Here is a 16,298-nt window from a genome sequence, read left to right on the forward strand (position 1 = left end):
TGTATCTGTGTCTCAGTTGTTTTGGGAGTGGGAGTAAACCAGTGCCAGTAGGCTAAATATCACGGTGAGAGAGCTAAGTCCATTTCCAGCTGCAGTTGCAGACCAGTTCATTAACCAGCTACAGAGAGAGCAAAAATATCCTCACACACAATTGCCAAAATTCTGTTTTCCAAAGCTTTTACTTCTTTGTGTCAATTATTTTAGATCTACTGTCACGTTGCAGACCTTTGGCCATGGATGAATACCTTTTCTCTAGCATGCTATCAGTATGAAAACAAAACCAATGGAAAACACATGTATTTTCCCATCTTTATCTTCCCCTATTTTTCTGTCCTTTTCACCTTCTCGAGGCAGTTCTCCACATCACCCCCAGCCTGCTGAACCATGATGAACTCCAAGCGCATCTCAGAAAGGCAGGATGAACAACCCAGCCCTTCACAGTTCCATCTTCTGTGTTCTCTTGCAAGTTTCCTCCTGAACTTTTGGATAGAGACAGAGAGAGCAGTGACTAGTAGGTACCACAGTGCACATAGCGTAGCACTCTTAGTGGACATAGCAAGAGGAGGGCCAGCAGAGTTATCATATATATCTACTCCAGTTAGAGAAACTGAAACAGCCTCACAAAACCTCTGGCATCCCCATAGATGTAATTTTCCAGACATAATTTTCTAGTAGTAATTTTCCAGACTCATCAGATCATCACCTCGTCTCACAATGGAAATATTTACTAGCTCCGGATAACAAAGCAAGACACCTCCATTTCTCACTTGCCTAATGGTGGCACCAACAACATGAAGGAATAAGACTACCCAAAGGTGAATCCCTTTTGTTCAGCAAAGCACCAAGCTCAAAAGTCTCCTGACAGTCAGTGACCTGCAGTCACCCAGATCCCCAGCTGTGACAGCATCCCTGGTGTGCATTCACTGCAGAACTGAAACAGCAGAGTGACTCTCTGCTCTTGTGAAGAGAGAATACCTTATGTGGAAATAAATGCCAGCCCTCCTATTTCATTCAAGGGCAGGGTCCCACTGAAGTCATTAAAGAGCAGGATTCCTCCTCGAGCAGCTTTGCAGATAATGACTGTTGGCAAGTTTCTGGTACATGTTATGTTAGAGGAAATTACCAGCATGGCGACACTGTAATCTAAGAGGAAAAGAAACAAACAGAAATCCCTAATAGGGCCGCTAAACATACAAACCCAGAACATCCGTCTTATATTGTTAATAAAATGTTGTGCATTAGATTCCAAAAGAAACCTGAAAATGACACTTGCCCTCCATAGGAAACGAATCACTTCATTACGACAACAGCTGGTGTTAACTGGCCTTGTCACTCACTCACTTATGCACAAAAATTGTAACAGCAGAGAACAAGATATTAGCTTAATATCCAGATATTAAGATAATACTAGGACAGTGATTAATATTAATTAATATTGGGATCTTAAGTCTGATCAATAATTCACATTACAAAAGCACAGTGCTCTGCATTTCTAAGTCAGCAAAAGTTGTGACTGACTTCTGTGGAGCTTTTTCTCTGCTGGAAAGATAAAAAGTGCTTTATATGTGTCTTTTACTTAGATCTGATTTATTCCAACCAGAAATCTGGATCCTGAAAGCAAGTGACACTAATGTTACTATGACGAGCATCGAAAATATATAGTATAACACCATCCCACAGTGAATAACCCCAGAATTGTCCTTCTGAATGAAAATCTACCTGCTATGAGGATAAGGAATGTGGAAGCAAGTTCCGAGTCAAACTGCATGCTCTCAGGGAAGTGTGTAAATCAAAGAGGTGCTCCATAACAAGAAAGGTGTTATGCTTACTGTATGAATATATACACTATAGCAGCATGGTTTGTAATTAACCAGCACTGTTGTGTTTCAGCAGTACAGAAAAGACAGTCACTGTATGGAGTCCAGCAAAAATATACAAGGCTTCATTTTTGGAGCAGAGTTGCATTTTCCTTCTAACTGAAATTCTGTGACTGAATCACAGCAATGCCTCAACCCTGGAGGTCCTAGTAACTAGTATTCACTAACTTTAGCCAGATTACTTACTAAACAAAATCTAAGTAAAATCTAAGGACCAGATCCACGCCGGCACAAATCAGCCTTGCAAAACGCAATCAATTAAATACACTGATTTACACAAGCTAAAATCTTGCCCTGAACAGACAGTTACTGGGCACTTCTGCTCCCTCTGAATTTTAAGTATGCTTGAAGGAACTACAGAAAGCACCCCAAGAAACTCGTTATGATTCACCAATATCCTCTCACCTGGTCTTTAACTTCGAAGTTTGTTGCCTGAGTGGTGAAGCTGAGCTTTCTCTCATTCAGTCAGCATATGCATATCACATTTACTGGGACTCCTCCTGTCAGCAGCATGAAACAGATTTGTAATGGTATTTGTGAGGAAATCTATCTGCTCCATCTGATCCACCCACCAGATTGCTGTCAGGAGATCCAGCCACTACCCTTCAATCTTCATACATCCCAATACACTCCAAGATACAGTTCTATCTTCTGCATAGCCTCAGTGGAGCTGGAGCCCAGGCTACACTCATTCTAGTAACTAAACAGAGCCAGGACACGGGCTTAAGCACTAGCACATATAACTGTCAACACCGTTTTGGTTTTACAATGCTCCCCAGCACAATTTTGACTTACAGCACCCACCATCTTCTCAATGCCCAGGTATAGTTTGGGGAACAACAGAGGATGGGCAATGTTCCCAGTAGGTGGTTTGGAAAAGGCTACTTCATTTCAGGTGGGAGAAAGAGCTTCACTGCATAGGCAAGCACTGTGAGCATCTGCCACCTACCTGCAAGGCTCTGCTGCTCCTCCCTTCGCAGGACGGACATAGCTTCACAGTCCCACTGCCAGTGCCTGGGGTCCAAAACTGACTCTGCGGGCTCCTGCTATTGCCTAAACATTGATTTTATTCTACAGAGAAGTTACAATCAGCGGTAAATGCTGAAATCTTATTAGGCCTTAACAGTTCCTCCTAGAAACTGTAGCCCAAGATGAAGTGCAAAAAGTGGGAAAGCAGAGGGCAGTCCTACACCAGCTCAACATGCAGAAGTTTATAGTTTCAGGGACAATCCCTAAACAGGCCCCCCACCTGGCACTGAATGTAGAGTCATTCATTAGTACCTTAGAGTCCTGGGCTGATGGAGGCACACGGATATGTAAACCATAATTTTAGTACAATTTCTCTTCAGAGAGTACCTGTGTATTCTTTGACAGCCTTTAAACATCATTGCTGAGCAATCCAGATACATGTAATACCCTAATGCCCTCAAAAAGTATGCTGCCCATTCTGGCCTGTCTTTGAGTTTATTTTCTTCCACAGGCGACTATGCTTTACACAAGTTTTCCTCCATATTACCTGTTGTTATCTCAAAGAGGAAAGATGGCCTGAAACTAAAAATCCTGGGTAAATATGTTGCACAGACTTAATTCCCAACTGTGGGATGACTCCGATGCATCCAGAACCTGAGCAAGGTTCAATATCACAAAACAGAGATCAAGAAACAGTCAGATGGAGCAAATATGTCTAGAGATAGTGAATGCTGCTGCCCAAAAAACAGAAACAGAAGATACCTGGTGTCTACAAGAAAGACAAAGAGGAGCAAAAGAGCCAAAAGTAGGTTGAGGACATAATGTTCTGAGAATTCCTGACTGCATGGAGTTACTCCAGATTTACACAACAAAAAATGGTATTTTTTGGGGCCAGATTTCAATCGGAGTCAGGGATGGTCCACACACATAGGCATACAGGACCAGCCATGCAGGGCAGCAGAACCCAAGAAGCAGCAATCCCCTACCCCACAGACGGGAGAGATTTCAAAGCCTGATAAAAAAATAAGGGAGGCTTTTACCTGCCTTTACTGAGCAGCCCATGTCAGTGCTGTTAAACTCTCTTGGAATGGAAACCATGTGCTGGTAACTGTCCCTGCCCTATGTTAGTTCCCAAACCCTCCCCAAGAAATGTTTGGGACAATGCTACTTGGTCCATGCCACAAGCATACTAGAAACAATGCTCACAATTTCATAGTTTAGATGATTAAGCTCCAGTGCCTGGCACATCCCCTAGCCTTCGAGGATCTAAGCCTCAGAGCTTTCTGTAGCAAGCTCATTTACTCTGCAATTAACCTCCCCGTTCACATTTACTATCCCCCTTCCTTTCCTCTTTCCAGGCCCTTCTGAAAACCAAGTTCTCTCCACGCTTGGCAGCTGTAATGCCTACATGTCTTTGTTCACTGTCCTTCAGAGCAGAGGCAAGGATTCACGTTTTTACTATTTGTTCTACTCACTGTGAAGTACAGTGTACAGTTGCGGTACTAAATCACTGTACTTGAGGACTCATTCTTAATATGCAGATCTTATCAAAATATATTAGTACCATCAAGCAGAAAATTGACACCTCTATGTTTCTTCAGATACCACATATCCTTTTTAACTCTGTAAGAGATTTGAACCCTACAATTTATCCTATAGTATGCTGTAATCAAAAGCATCAATCTTTTTAAGGCTGTCTAATGCCTAATGCCTACAGTCTCCATCCTTATTAGCCAGAGGTTAGAAGTATAAACATAGCTAAGTAAGTACATAACAATGATAGAAAAGAATAGAGTTTCTTTTATAACTTATAACATGAGCAGCCATGCCTTTTATTGTAAGAAGACAGCTCAGAATGCTTTATGTATTTAAAACTCTTCAGTGTAAGGTGCTACAATTACTTAATCAGTTATTATTCTTAACAGGCAATCAGGAAGCCAATTAGGATTTCTATAATGGCTCCCAGGCAAGTGGAAGGTCAAGATCTGAACTTTACCTGAGTGGACATAGGAAGAAAGGCTGCCAGTGATTCATCACATTCATGGTGATCTCACCTGCTAACTCTGACTATTTTGCTATGTTTGGGGGCATGGTTTGGGATGGTTTGGGGTGTTGGTGGGTTTGGGATTTTTTTTGAGTTATCCAAGATTAAAGTACTGCTTGGTACAATGATAAATCACAGTAGTTAAAATAGTTTCTAAAAATACATATTCAATGTATTCAATTTCATACTTTTTTAATCATAATTTTATTCTTCAGACGGTGCTAGTTGGAGTGTCAGGAAGACAATATTACTGCAATTAGACATATTTTGGCAAAAGCTTGAGATAAGCAACCGTATTTGGGTAGAGGGAAAAGGCATTCAAGGTCCTTATTACTTAAGTTTACAGATAAACTCCAGATTTAAAAAGAAAAGCCTTGAAAACTGTTTTTCTACTGGAATATTTCTAAGTGTACATACCTAATAAGCCTCATTTGTTACAGCTTAAAGAATGAGTCTTCAAGAATAGACAGTGGAAACAAGACATTTTTGCTGTGGATTTTAAGCATGTTTCTCTGCCTTCGGTTTTACTGACTACGAAGATTATGCAGGCTCTGTTAAGTCATTCTGTAAACTTGTTTAAACCCCTCTCAAAACAAATTTTTTAACTTCTTCCAATTCGCTGTTTATAATGATCCCTACTGATGAAAGTTGTCATGTAGGCAAATCAATATAAACATTTAAAGGCTGATCCCACAACCCACAGTTATCAAATTCAATCACCTACAAAGTCAGTGATTCTTTAAGGTGAAGAAATAATATTATGAATAGATACCCAGGCTAGTAGACAGCTGTCAAAAAAGAAACTAAAAAAAAAAAAAAAACCAACCCAAATTTATTTGCTCTATTTTCCTTTCTCCATTAGAAGTCATAATATGGCATATGGATATAATCCTCTATTTCAGCCATCACATCTGCTTTATATAATAAAAAGCGCAATGCTGTCAATGCTCTTTTTTTTTAAACTTCACAGAATGAAAACTTGTTCCCCAATAATAAGAAGAGAGCTCTAAACCTGTGCTGCACAGATTTATTAACCTAGCCAAAATGAAAGGTGTGTCTTTCTCCACCAAGTGTTATCATTTTCAAATAAGACATATCCTCTGGGGAATAAATTTAGAGACCGTTTTTTGTTTATGTTTAGGGGAGAGTTAACTTCTGAGATAAATAACCAGAATGTTGCATCTGTATTTTTTGAAGTTTAACTTCTAAAATATGCTTATTATAATGCTAAGCAATAAAACACATATATTGTACAGTACATACTTCATTAAAAACTCCTGTTTCACATGGTATACAATACACGACGGTGATAAACAGGTCTTCAGCAGAAGAAATGAACAAAATATAGAACCAGCAAGTTTACATATTCAACACTTATTTCAATGTCATTTTTGTTTTATAGGATACGAATACAATGTCTGCATCAAAGAGCACACATCTGTGATTTTTCTATTGATTATTAGTAACCACAAAATTTTATCACTCACTCCCAGAAACAGAACTTTTTTAAAGTGCTGTTTATTTTGTGAGTAAATCACTGTCTCCAACATTGCCTAGCCTCCTTCCATTGCCTCTTTGCCACATTGAATAGCCAAGGATATACTTATCATTCTGATGAAAATTTGAAATCTTTGTATATAGTACCAACCTAATCTTTCTTCATTTGGCTCACTAAACTATTTTTTTACATAGGTTTTGCTATCTTTTCTTTAAAGTGAAGTAAGTGTATACTGAAACACTGAAGAAGGGATATGCTAGTGTCCATTCATGTAGATGCATACAACATAATAACCTTAGACTTCTATCAAGGAAGAGCAGTAGTACGGCTTTGTAAGGACTGCAGTTAAGCATTCAGTCAGCTAGGAGAAGCTGCATATGTATTCAGTGATGTTTATGGGATGTGTATTTATTATTTGGTACACAAATACACAAACTACTTGCATACACATCACATTGTGAGCTTTTGTCTTTTGCTCTATGGGGACCTACATGACTGCACTTTTTAATTTTACTTTCTAAACAAGTTCTCAATAGCCACTCCCCATGTTGAGATGATGGGTACACCTCTCGGGCTGCTGTTTGGCACAGACCTGTGGCCATGCGGCTTGTGGCCATCCTGGATATTCTGTTCCTACACCGTAATGCCTTCCAGCACAGTGGAGCAGTCAGAGCAGCATCTGAAAGTAAGCAGTTCCCTTCCCACACAGAGAAATCCTTATTATTATCCAGTCCACTGATCGCCCGCCTTAGCCAGCATTTGGACCACAATATTCACCAAGCAACCAATGCGAAGATCACTGCAAATTCTTTCCCTGTCAACCTGTAATGCATCACCTTGTACAGCTTCTTGTAATCACAGACAAGGGCTCAAGAACAGGCTAAAAATATCAAGATTTGAACTCGGTTTTCCAGTGTCTAAGATAGGGTGGCATGAATATACACCTTTCGCTCCTTCTTAGACCCCCACCAAAAAAGAAATCAGTGGTCAGAGCTTTTCACACCTCACAGAAAGTCATACTTCCACTGAAGATGTAATAATTAGCATAGAAAAATGAAGATTAGTATAGACAAATAATTTGTACTGATCACTTCTGAAACCCACAAAAAAATACTAAAATAAAATTATAAAAATCTGAATATGAAAACTTTTCTTTGGAAATCAAAAATACATAGAACAGCTTAATAACTATAAGAGTTTGCATTTCTAGCAGACCCTCTGATCATAGTATTCATACAGATTTCATTTGCAATTTTAACCCAGAAATCCCATCTACCAAATATTTTGTTATCAAAGGGTGTATTTTAGGAAGTTCTGTCCTTAGGCTTTCCAATATAGTTTCAGAAACCTTCCTAACATGTTACAATCTAAGTTGGAAATGCAGGCTGCAGATTTACAGCTGATTACAACTGAGAATTTTCTCAACAACATCAAATACATCCCTCCAGTTCAGTCTGAGCAGAATATAGATAGAATATTTCTGTTGACACAAATGCACTAAATCTGTTTTAGAATATGTTCCAGGGAAAACATCAATTGAAAAATTTATATCAACTAGGGTTGATTAATATATGAATTGTTTCAGAGCTACATGCAATCTCCCAGCAATAGTTCTATTTCTTTACTTGAACCAGCTTGCCAATTATCATTATGCATAACTATGAAACTGGGACAAAATTTTGATGATGATGTTTACATCTTATCCAGTATGCACATAAATTTAGTCTAGTATAAAAAAAACAAAAAGCTGTCAGTAAAGTGTCTTCCGACTGGGTACAGAACAATACGTTCTGAGCAGTGAACAGCATTTTCAGGCATGTGTACATACCCAATGACAAATCTTGTTACTCATGCACAGTAGTTGATTGTACAAGAAAAGCAGTGGTATGTGCCCACATAAAATACAGAAATGCAGGAGTGAACTCTGGATATCTAGCTCTAATATTACAGTAGCTGCCTCTGGTATCACCTATGCAGATTATCATCATAAATCAAGTTATTTTAATATTGTTCATTCAGAGTTTTGAAGGTTCAAAGGTTAACAGCAGAGCTGGTTGAATATTGAAAAAACAGTGTTTGCAACTGTTGATGTGAATGCTAAATAGCTCTTTTAAAGGATCTTCTTCTTGCTGTGCAGAAAAGTTTGCAGGCATGGGCTTCTGTGTGCACATATGTTTGCAAAATGACTGTTTTTCCCAGGGAAGACCACTTTCTCTATTTAGCTACCTTTTGCAGGGAGCTCTTGCAAATCCTTTTTGGCAGGGAATAAGTAGATTCTGATTATGAGATTCTTTTGACCACTGTTTTTATGCAAGGGATCTAATCTCAGATGAAAGTATTTGCATAAACAAAGTTACTCACTTTATTTAGTCGTTAAGTGGTCAAAACAAAACGTTCATTTAGCCAGAGGAAAGAGCTGGAGCATCCTCCCCAGCGCAGGCAGGCGAGTGCTTACCATGGACAGCACGCGTGGGCAGGAGTCCAGAAAGCAGGACAGGAACAGGCAGAGGAACAGCCTTTAATGCTCAGAGCCTGGTTAACAGCTCAACCCACTAAACGACGGAGCACCTGGTTCACAAACACTAGGTCTCTACATCCATTTTCAAACTTACACACAGTGCGGAATTAAAAAAAACTAAACTGCTACACTCTGGGTGAGTAAAATGCGTATGAACAGAAAGCAAGAATGCAAATGGATGTAACAGCAATAACTCTGGAAGTAATGGACAAACAAGCATTGCCACGTGCAAAATAAGAGAGAAATCGATCTGGTTTTAAAAACTCAATTGAGGGACCAATAAAAATATTAGAATGCTGGAAAGGCACTGTCAAACATAAAGCACCTGTTTAACATTACTGCTAATTGTGGGTGAAGGAAATGGCCCCAGCAGAAATTGGTTGAAGATGATTAAATTTAATTGCAATGCTATATACAAAGTGCTACCCACTGACTGAATTAGAAACAAAATATGCTCAAAAGCGATACATACCACAAAACCAGGTTTAATACAAGGCATGAGCAGCAATGCTACATGTGGCTACAAACATATTTGTATTTCCTGAAAGTTCTTTCCATCTCTCACATGTTGCAGAAATGCACAAAAAGCCCAGGAAAAGCACAAAATCAGGAAATAAGGTCACTGTAACACTGAGTGTGGGCTGCATGAATGTTTGTATTCTCCAGCATGGTGGAGGCATTAGAGTTGGTAAGAAACACACTCAGCCCACTCTGAGACACAAAGAGCCTGGAAGCAATGAGATGAGAAATAGTTAAGCAGGAGTGCCTTTCCTTAGTTTGTGTAAGGCAGGTGCCTTGGTAAGCAAGCTCCACGCTTTCAGCAGAGCGCGCAGGATTCCCCCTGGCTGGTGGCCACTTCTGCTGGAGGCAGCTGCCAGAGACTTTTGGCACAGGAGAGTGAAAGTACCACTTTCCATTTTCTTTCCTATTTCTCCCTCTTTTTCTTTCTACATTATTTTATTAGTACAGTTGGGTTTTCTCCCCCCTTTTCTTTCATAGAAACTACCCAAATCAGATTATTTATGGGAGCTGCTGGTTCATTATTGGTCCCTTTATAGTATATTTCTTAATTGAAATTTTACTTCCCATGCATTTTCTTTGGTAATGCCTAGAGCATACCCTTCCTCTCCGCTTCAGTGGAGGGTGCAGCCACAGTGCTGTGGGATGACTTGCTTATGATCAGAAACTCACAAGTTATTTGGTCTTCCAGCTAATCACCCAGATATATGCTGGATCCTCCTTTTAACCTGCTGCCACCTAGACCACATTTCACATGATACACATTCACCATGTCTAGCCTTTAAATTGCTTTCTGACAACTGTGCTTGGCACACGTCCCTCCTCACTGGTGGCAAACACAAAACTGGCATTCTTTGTGGCAGACTCAGTTGTGCTAGCATTTCCCCATTAAGCTCAGGCAGATGGAGAGAGCTGCTTGTGTCATGGCCCTCCTGTTCTCTATTTATGGTCCCTCGGTCCTTAAACACGCTTAAATTTTCTAAGTTTTCATAGAATCATAGGATCATAGAATCATTAAGGTTGGAAAAGACCTCTAAGATCATCAAGTCCAACCGTCAACCCAACACCACCATGCCCACTAAACCATGTCCCTAAACGCCTCATCTACACGTCTTTTAAATACCTCCAGGGATGGGGACTCCACCACTTCCCTGGGCAGCCTGTTCCAATGTTTCACCACTCTTTCAGTAAAGAAATTTTTCCTTACATCCAATCTAAACCTCCCCTGCCGCAACTTGAGGCCATTTCCTCTCGTCCTATCGCTTGTTACTTCGGAGGAAAGACCGACACCCACCTCGCTACAACCTCCTTTCAGGTAGTTGTAGAGAGCGATGAGGTCTCCCCTCAGCCTCCTCTTCTCCAGGCTAAACAACCCCAGTTCCCTCAGCCGCTCCTCATAAGACTTGTTCTCCAGACCCCTCACCAGCCTCGTTGCCCTTCTCTGGACACGTTCCAGCACCTCGACGTCCTTCTTGTAGTGAGGGGCCCAAAACTGAACCCAGGATTCGAGGTGCGGCCTCACCAGGGCCGAGTACAGGGGCACGATCACTTCCCTACTCCTGCTGGCCACACTATTGCTGATACAGGCCAGGATGCCATTGGCCTTCTTGGCCACCTGGGCACACTGCCGGCTCATGTTCAGCTGGCTGTCAACCAGCACCTCCAGGTCCTTTTCAAGTGCCCAGTGTTGTTATCTGCTACAGAGAGTAACAAGGTGGTACTCAGTCCTGGTTACACTTGCTTTAGTGCTGGAACAGCATGCTTGTGGCTCAGTATCAGCTACACAGCCATTATTTCCAAGTACCTGCAATGTACTTATTTAGAACTACTGGAGCCTCTGGACATGGGGTGAGAGCTGTGCTTTTCAAAAGGTAGCTCTGTGTAACAGAGAAGCATTTCCCACCCCCCACACCCCAAAGAAATTAGGCAAGCACTAAGTGCAACGGAGCAGCTGCTTGACAGCCTTATTAGAAAACAGCTTAGAGAAGTACGTGAAAAATACTGTATTCAGCTGAAGCTGCAGGGAACAACGGAAGAAAAATAATTAGCCAAGTCAGAAATTGGCTAAGGCACTGGGTCTTCTGAGCCTTCTATTTCCTTCAAAATACAAAGGGATCTTTAAATAACAAGTAGTAAATGAGACTTTGTTTATATCTCACCTTAAAAAGCCACAAGCAGAACAGTGCACCCTAATAACATCCTTGGCTCAGAAACGATTCAGAAGCAAGGGGGCCATCTGCTGAATTCCCAATACCATTTTCTGCTGTATCCTGGAAGATTTTCTTTGAAAGTTTCATAGCCGAGTCCTTTTCAGTGCCAGCTTTGCTAGGCCTGTGAAGTGTAGCAGTAAACCTCTGAGCAGGTTTGGCTGCAGGTGAATATTACAGCATATCTACCATGAATGAAACTAAAACCAGTACACTGATCAATGTAATCTATTTGGGACTCAAAAATAGAGTAGACAATATCATCAGTCTGAAGTACATGTAACATCTCTGTATCATAATGCATTTCATTAAACAGAAATTTTCAGAGACAGAAAACTTGCTCGTAATATGTTCATGAACTTAACTTTCCAGATAAAATAAAAAAGCTTAAAGCGCAGAATCAGGTCTCTAAAATAAGCAGCTTCCTTCTTTGGCTTACTGTCCTTTATCCTCAGTAATGTTGGCACCACGCTTAAACTCAGCATTCCCTTTCCCGTGCAAGTTTATCACAACACCATTGATACATGATTCACTGGCAACTGCTTCTAATTCCACTCTTTCTGAATTCATTACTGCTAACTTCAGATTCCAGCTTCAGAGCATTCATAGCTAGTCCCTTTTCCAATGTATGAAAGTGGGCAAAGGAAAGGTAGAATTTTTAACAGATTTTATGACAATGTCCACATCCACATGCACAAATGAAGTGCATTATCTTTGGAGTCCTCCACATCTTGTTCTTAGTACTGCTACAGGTAAAGGTCTCTCTGCACACCAGGAAGAAGGACCAGAATTGTTTCTGACACAATAATAGTAAAGTATGCTAAATAAATACTACAGAAACATCCAGACTGAAAAATCCTTGTTCATATAGCCAAGAAATTTGATGAAAGTATTTAAAATATTCACCACTGTTCTCATTTCTTAAAGCATAGCCTTAAGTCTACTGACATTTCATGGTCTGTTAATACAGAACACTTTAAATATAGAAAGGTACATGTTATCCATTAAATACTATGAAGACTCATGCATAAGATTGCTCATAGTGTACAAATATAAGATTGTTTAATGGTACAAACTATAAAATTGAATCTTCAAGGCTGCTTCCAAGTTCAGCATTTTAAAAATGACTGCAAGACATAACCTGTACCTTTCGAAGTTATAATCAGGAGGTATTAAATAAAAGCATAAGCACAGCACAGGGAATACAAATAAATGCCACTTGCTTAAGACTTCCTTCTTAAGTATAAGAAATGGTCCCAAGTTTAACTCATAGCTTACTGAAAATAGTTGGAGGGTTCGTTTGCATTGTGTGGGGTTTTTTTTCATGCTTAAAACAGTTTTACTACCTCAGTCAACACTAAATCTCAATATGCATGACTCCCATATCCATAATGTAAAAATGTATCCAGGTGTTATTGTTTGGTGTTCACTGTTCCCAACTTCATATGCACTGATGAGCAAGAAGGATATGGTCTGGAAAGTTATAAGTTTGTAGGCACATGCAGATTACTCTAGAGAATCACTGCCTTCAGTATTTAATAGCAAACTATTACCTACTTTGCCAACTAAGCAAACCTTATTTTTCTTCTAAAACCTGGACTCCCATAAGAAAATATGAAAACAGCATATATAAAACAATAGTAAATGCTAAATACCAAACACGTAAAAGAGGTCTAGAGCTACAACTACCCAGCATTAATAAAACATTAATTTATCATGTACCTTTACTCCCATGAGCTGCCCACCACTCCCTCTCCACGGGACTTAGCCTATCACCTCAAAAGCCTGACTAGCTTCAAAGAGTGGCCACTAAAAAAAGCAAAAGGAAAAAAAGAAAAAAAAAAAAAGAAACGTGTGTGGATAAGTGAAATTTTTCCCTCAAGAACTGAGAATGAAAGCTAAGGATTGCTAAAATTCAGTCTTTTCTGTAGAAATAGTCCCAAACTATGTAAAGCATCCCAACTCCTGGTCATGTGAATCTCAAAAACAAGAGGTTCTTTCTGAGCGAAAAGTAATACAAAGTGCTCCTGCTACTTATTTGAAACTCTGGAAAGGTCACATGAAAGAATGTTTCTATGTAGTGAAAGACACCTGAGGTTATTTTCAACTTTGTAATTTTTTTCCCCTTCTCCACTAAAACCTAGATAGTTGGCTTCAGACTAAGATGCTTCAGTTTAAAGCAAAATCCTTTTTTTTTTAAAAAAATACACCTTTAAGCAATAAGAAACATCTATACAATTATTTGTTGGTCTTTTTCTCTGATATTTGCATTTAAACAAAAATTACTCCCAGCTGGTAGCAGAACTATGTTAAAAATGATGATTTGTTAACGGAGTCAGAAAATTACATTTATTTCATTAAGTATTTAGACTGAGAGGACTGGTGTGCATACTCAGTAGGCAGCTGGAAAGGAAGGCAAAGAAGTTGGAAAGTGAAGGATTTGGAACATAACACTGTTTGGAGGGTAATATCTTCTGATGCTTCTGATACTCCTCGACTTGAACATCAGTTGTTAAAGTTCTACTAAATACAAAGTATTTACAATCAAGCTTCTTCCCACTTTAGATCTTTAAGGTCTTTTCTTTTTTACCTCTATAATTTTGTACAGAAATCTCAGTTAACGTCTCCTGCATTTCAGGAGCTTACACACACAAGGGTGGATCAGCTCCACGGGTCAAAGAACATAAACATAGCTCAGCCAACGTCTGATTGATGATACCTACGGTGCAGTTATATTGCACACGAAAGATACAGCAGTGCAAGGGAAGAACCTGTAGGTGCTGTATCAGAGTGCTGGCGTACGACACAGAAGGGATTTTGGAAGTATAATGAAATACTTGTCGCTTTCCACCATTGAAAGTCAAGAAACCGACAGCAGAGATTTTGTCATCACAAGCAGTTTCCAAAAGGTGTTTGGGGTGCAGGTGTGTTACAGGGCACAACCCGGCACTGCCGAAGCAGGAGGGAGTCCCACCAGTGGGGGGATCAAGGCGCCCCTGGTACCTGCGCAAGTCCAGTACGGAGGGTGGCAGGTCCGTACCCCTCAGCATTTCACGTATTGAGATCCGGCACATTGACAGGGAAAGTTCAGTCGCGGCTACGGAAGCGTTGACGATACTACTACCACCATCGTTAGGTGGAGGAGAGGCTACAACGCTCCGGCGCCGCCTGGGCGCCCTTCGCGCGGCGGCTCCCCCCGGGCACCCCGCTGCCCTCCGCCCCGGCGGCGGCAGCGGCACGGCGGCGACCCGCCCGCAGCCTGGCACCCACTCGCCCCTACGAACGCCTTTAGCGTTCTCACAGAGACCGTCTACGGTAGCTCGACGGGTCTCTGGTCTCCGCGGGACCTCCCCAAACTTCACGCGTGTTCTGCCTAGATGTCGGTCTCGACAGGTAGCTCACAACACGCCGCAGCCGAACGCGCAAGTTCTTTTTTTTGCAGCCGATAACAGAAGGTCGATCGCTCCCCCTCCTCCGCAGCGTCAAGACCTTGGACAAGGTACTAAAGCGCGACACCTGGAGCCGACACCGACACCGCGCCTTCCCCTCTAGCAGCCTCCAACTTTCCTGCAAAGCGTCAGAAATTAGCCTTTCCGTCGGCACGAGCCCGAGGCGCGGCCCACGGAGAACCGCAACTAAAGGGCAACCCCTCCGCCCCACCGCGGAGAGCCGGCACCGCCTCCCCAGCCCCGTCCCCTCGGCCCCACGCAGGCGGCCGCCGGCGGAGAAACTTTTCCGAGCCGCCCGGCGAGGCAGCACCCACGCCGGCCGCCCCGCAGCACGGGACCGAGCCGGCGCGCACGCACCGTGAGCCCGGCGGGCCAACGCCGCCCCCCGCGGGCCGGGCCGCGCCGCGCCGGCCGCCCCGCTGCGTGGGCACCCACGGCCCCGCGCGCACCCATCCGCCCGCACCGCTCCTACCGTGCGGGGAGCAAGTGAGGGAGGAAGCGAGGAGGTGGCAGTTACCGGCGAGCGAGCGCCCTTCTTGCAGAGCGGTCCCCTGAAGACGCCTTTGATGCCGCGGTAGTGCCCGTTGCTGAGGTGCCGGGAGCTGATGACCAGGTAGCACGCCATGCGGGCCCCCCGGGCGGGCGAGCGGGGGGAGCGCCCCAGCCCCGCGGGTGGCGGGGGGGAAGGCAGGCCGGCTCCTCCTCGGCGGCGGCGGCGGCGGCGGTGCTACCCCCGCCGGAGCAGAAGCCCGCATGAAGGAGCGGGCGGAACCGCAGCAGCGATCTCCCCCCTCCCGTCTCATCCAGCGCCCGGGTTAGCGCTGCCAGCAGCAGGATGCACTGAAGGCGGCAGCAGCGGCGGCAGCCAGAGCACATCTGAGGGAGCGCGGAGGCCAGTCCGCATGCTGCTCCGCGGGTAGGAGACGGGCCCGGGAAGAAGAAGGGCAGAGCGCAACTTGCACAGTCCGCCGCTGCTACGGCCCCTTCCCTCCCTCCTCCTCTTCCTCCTCCTCCTCAGACCAGGCCACCGGCAGCCGACATCCGAAGGCGAGTTTCTCCGCGGCAGCTCGAGCGGCGGCTGCTCCCCATGGCTCTTCCCTCCGCCGTGCCGGGTGGTGGATGCAGCCGGCCGCCGCGGAGAGCCCTCGCCGCCCCAGTCCTCCCGTGCCGCCGCTGCAGTCGGCGCCGCGCCGCGCCTCGCCTCACCTCCGCCGGCG

The 16,298-nt window shown here is 43.1% G+C and overlaps 1 protein-coding gene across 1 annotated transcript in view; it reads right to left on the reverse strand.

The window, feature by feature from the left end:
* The window catches only part of ZNF804B (zinc finger protein 804B), a 256,357-nt gene extending 240,636 nt beyond the window's left edge, over positions 1 to 15,721 (reverse strand). Inside the window, exon 1 of the mRNA XM_076331564.1 lies at positions 15,554 to 15,721. Coding sequence (XP_076187679.1) covers positions 15,554 to 15,706 — 153 coding nt within the window. The 5' untranslated portion in view covers positions 15,707 to 15,721. The remainder of the gene's footprint in view (positions 1 to 15,553) is intronic.
* Between the last annotated feature and the right edge of the window lie 577 nt (positions 15,722 to 16,298).

This window comes from Aptenodytes patagonicus, chromosome 2, assembly GCF_965638725.1.
Source record: "Aptenodytes patagonicus chromosome 2, bAptPat1.pri.cur, whole genome shotgun sequence".
NCBI classification, from domain to species: Eukaryota; Metazoa; Chordata; class Aves; order Sphenisciformes; family Spheniscidae; genus Aptenodytes; species Aptenodytes patagonicus.